The sequence below is a fragment of the Fukomys damarensis genome, unplaced genomic scaffold (assembly GCF_012274545.1).
Source record: "Fukomys damarensis isolate Sample0158 unplaced genomic scaffold, DMR_v1.0_HiC HiC_scaffold_35, whole genome shotgun sequence".
Classification (NCBI taxonomy): domain Eukaryota; kingdom Metazoa; phylum Chordata; class Mammalia; order Rodentia; family Bathyergidae; genus Fukomys; species Fukomys damarensis.
The window spans coordinates 1213729-1216722 of NW_022900947.1; the positions used below are offsets into that span (position 1 = coordinate 1213729).

Here is a 2994-nt window from a genome sequence, read left to right on the forward strand (position 1 = left end):
AAAAAAAAAAAAAAAAAAAAAAAAAAAAAAAAAAAAGCATGCAGCTTAATATGTGCAGTTTACAAGATGTGATTAAAAATATACAGTGAACGTTTAAACAAAACTTATTACAGTAAAAGATACATTGCCACTAATCCCCTCAAAATCCTCCCCTCACTTCAAACACACCTATCCCATTGTTCTTGCCACTTTCTGAAGCAGCTCTGAGTCTTTATGACACAGCAAGAGTGTCTTTATGAGGCAGGTTCCAAAATACAGCGGATGTTGCTGCCTAGCACCATCCAATGGAAAGGCTCCTAAGAGCATTATCCTGGGTCCTCGTTCACTGCAGTCGTGGCTATGACACTGTGCATGTCCAGCATATCCACAGAAGGGAAATGCTTTGAATCAGCTTAGGACATCCAGCCAGCAACAGCGGTGCAGCTGAAAACACTCACGAAGGAGAACTCTCAGAAGGGCTTCAGAAAGCGGCAAGAACAGGACCAGAGATTTAGTTCAGCGGCACTGTGCCTTACAAGCACAAGACCCTGAGTTCAAACCTGTACCCCCCAAAAAAAAGTATTCAAGAAAAAACTGTAAATAGAAGGAAAAAATGGAAGCAAAGCTTTTGTACATAGGGAGGGGAGGAAAGGGCTTTAGGAGGGAATGGAGTAAAATAAAGAAAAAGGCTGAGAATTTAGCTCAGTGGTTCTGCTGCTTGCCTGGCAAGTCCAAGGACCCAAGTTCGATCCCTGGTACCAATAAATAAATAAAATGAAGTATTCACTGTATTTTCCCATTCCACAGTGTGCGTTATGTATCAGTCACCTTTAGGGATCAGTAAAAAAGTGAAGTATAACCTTTAGGGATCAGTAAAAAAGTGAAGTATATTTAATAAGCCCCTACCCTCTACTAAAATGCAGGACCTTTGTGTATTTTATCTACAGCCCTTTAACTCCATTACCTCTTCTCGATTTACAACCTGTCAGGTATTTTAATCTATTATGTTGTTGCTGTCATTTATGCAGTCACCTCCAGGCTCCCCGCCATTTCACTCTTTCCTGCAGCGAGCCGTCTCCACAGTTCTGTCACTAAGTCCCTCCCAGGCATTTTCTTCCTGAGGGCCTCCCACGGTGACCTCCCAGGCGTCATGCTGCCCTCACTCTCTTTTAGAAATATAAGTCAACTCAAAAAGTGAGTACATGTGGGACTGTGCTCGAGGCACGGGGCTGGAGCTCCGTGGTGTAGCTCAGTGCTCTCCTAGCACATGTGACACTCTGGGTCTTCACAGCAGCGATGCAGGAGAATCCTCAGGCCTAATGCAGCGGGCCCACTTCAGGAACCAGCGCGGGTTCCCGGGTCTATCTCAGATAACAGCAACGGCACAGAGGCAGGGACTGGAAGTCAGAGGCAATAAATCCGCAGCTGGCACCACCACCGTGCTGCTGCTCTGTTTTTGCAGCTTCATCCCAGGCAGTGCTTCAGGCCATGTCCTCTTGGGGTCATGGAGGAAACGTGCTGCTGACTGTGAGGGTCTAGATGAGCCTGCTTCTTCTGTCCCCCAAAGTCAGTGGCCAGGCCGGCCGTCACTCTTACCGCCTGTGCTCTGAGGGTCAGCCATCAAGGGGAGGGAGGTGGACCACGGGTTCTTCCTCTTCGCTGCTGGTTTCGCAGGGTGCGGCACACGCCAACACCTCCTTACTTTCCCTTGGCACTCACTGAGGCCAGTGAACATGCGAGCTTGTTTCTGGAAGCTTCCTGGTCATTCCTAGAACCCTGCTGCATCCCACTTGCTCTCCTTTCTTGTCCACAGCCCCCACTAGATAGAGCTCAGGCCTTCTCTCCTGCTCTGCCACATCCCTTCCACGTATTCAAAGAAATCTTTTGCTCTGTCTGGTCTTGATTTTGTCATTCTGCTCCGTCTTCCTGTGCACTGTGGCTCTTCTAATTTGTACCCAATGTGGAACCAAAGGGCTTCTGGGGATTGTGTTTTTAAGCTCTAGAATTCCTACTTGGTTACTTTTCAACTTTTTTTCCTTGTTTCTTAATATTCTCAAAGTTCTTTTTCTTTTAAAACCCTTAAGTACACTTGTTTTAAGATCCACACAGAATCACCCCACTGTTTCTGCCCGTTTGTGGTTGGTGCTGGGTTCCTGGTGTTTGGGGTTTACTTTCCCTACTTACTACTCCGGTGATCATTTCTGGGTTTCCTAAGGCCTAGGATGAAGCTGTTTTCCTGTGAGGCCATTTGGATTTCTTTGCTGGTTGCCTTGGGCATTACTGGTCTGGAACCATTGAAGACAGTTCCCCCCTGCGTTCTCTGGGTGCAAATCCAGAGGGTGCAGCCCGTTTTACTTCTCGGAGAACCTCCCTTCCTCACCTCCTCAGTTCCCAGACACAGACCCAGCCCGTGGGGAGCAGAAGGGCTGCGTGTGCTTTCCATCTCCGATGTTCCACCCGAGGCATGGCTGTGGGGCTGGACTCCCGACTCTGGGCTGCCGAACTTTAGCCCCTGTCCTAACCCAGCCTCCCGGCTCCCTGCCCTGCAGACGCCAGGGTCGCTGCCTCTCTTTCCCGCACTTCCTGGACTGAAATCTTCTGGGCTGGAAGGTCTGAGGGGTGGGTATGCCCGGAAAGCAGGTCCTCAGCCAAGTGGCTTCGGGTTCCCGGAGAGAGGCCCCATCACCCCTTCCTGAGAGGTTAGGGCCGTGGAGAGTGCGCTTGGGAGCCCTCTGGCGTCTATGCACCGCGCAGTTTGTGCGGACACTCAGCCCAACCGCGCAGCCAGGGCCCACATCTCCTCGGGAACCCACGGGGAAGCCTTTCTCCCGAGCCCCCGTGGCCCACCGCTCTCCCCAGGACTAGACCCGTACAAGTCACCTCGACCTCCTCCATGTCTCCCACCTCTGCGGGTTGGGAGCCGCGCTGGGCATGGGGAGGGCACCAGATTCCGGCGACCCGGGACTATACCCACGCCCAGCCGGACACCCGCGGTCAGGCCGCCTGGGTCTGGCG

General features: G+C 51.2%; 1 protein-coding gene across 1 annotated transcript in view; it reads left to right on the forward strand.

Annotated features, from left to right (window-relative positions):
- The first annotated feature begins 2720 nt into the window (after window positions 1–2720).
- CUNH4orf48 (chromosome unknown C4orf48 homolog) overlaps window positions 2721–2994 on the forward strand; it is a 2127-nt gene continuing 1853 nt past the window's right edge. Inside the window, exon 1 of the mRNA XM_010641909.1 lies at window positions 2721–2991. Coding sequence (XP_010640211.1) covers window positions 2721–2991 — 271 coding nt within the window. The remainder of the gene's footprint in view (window positions 2992–2994) is intronic.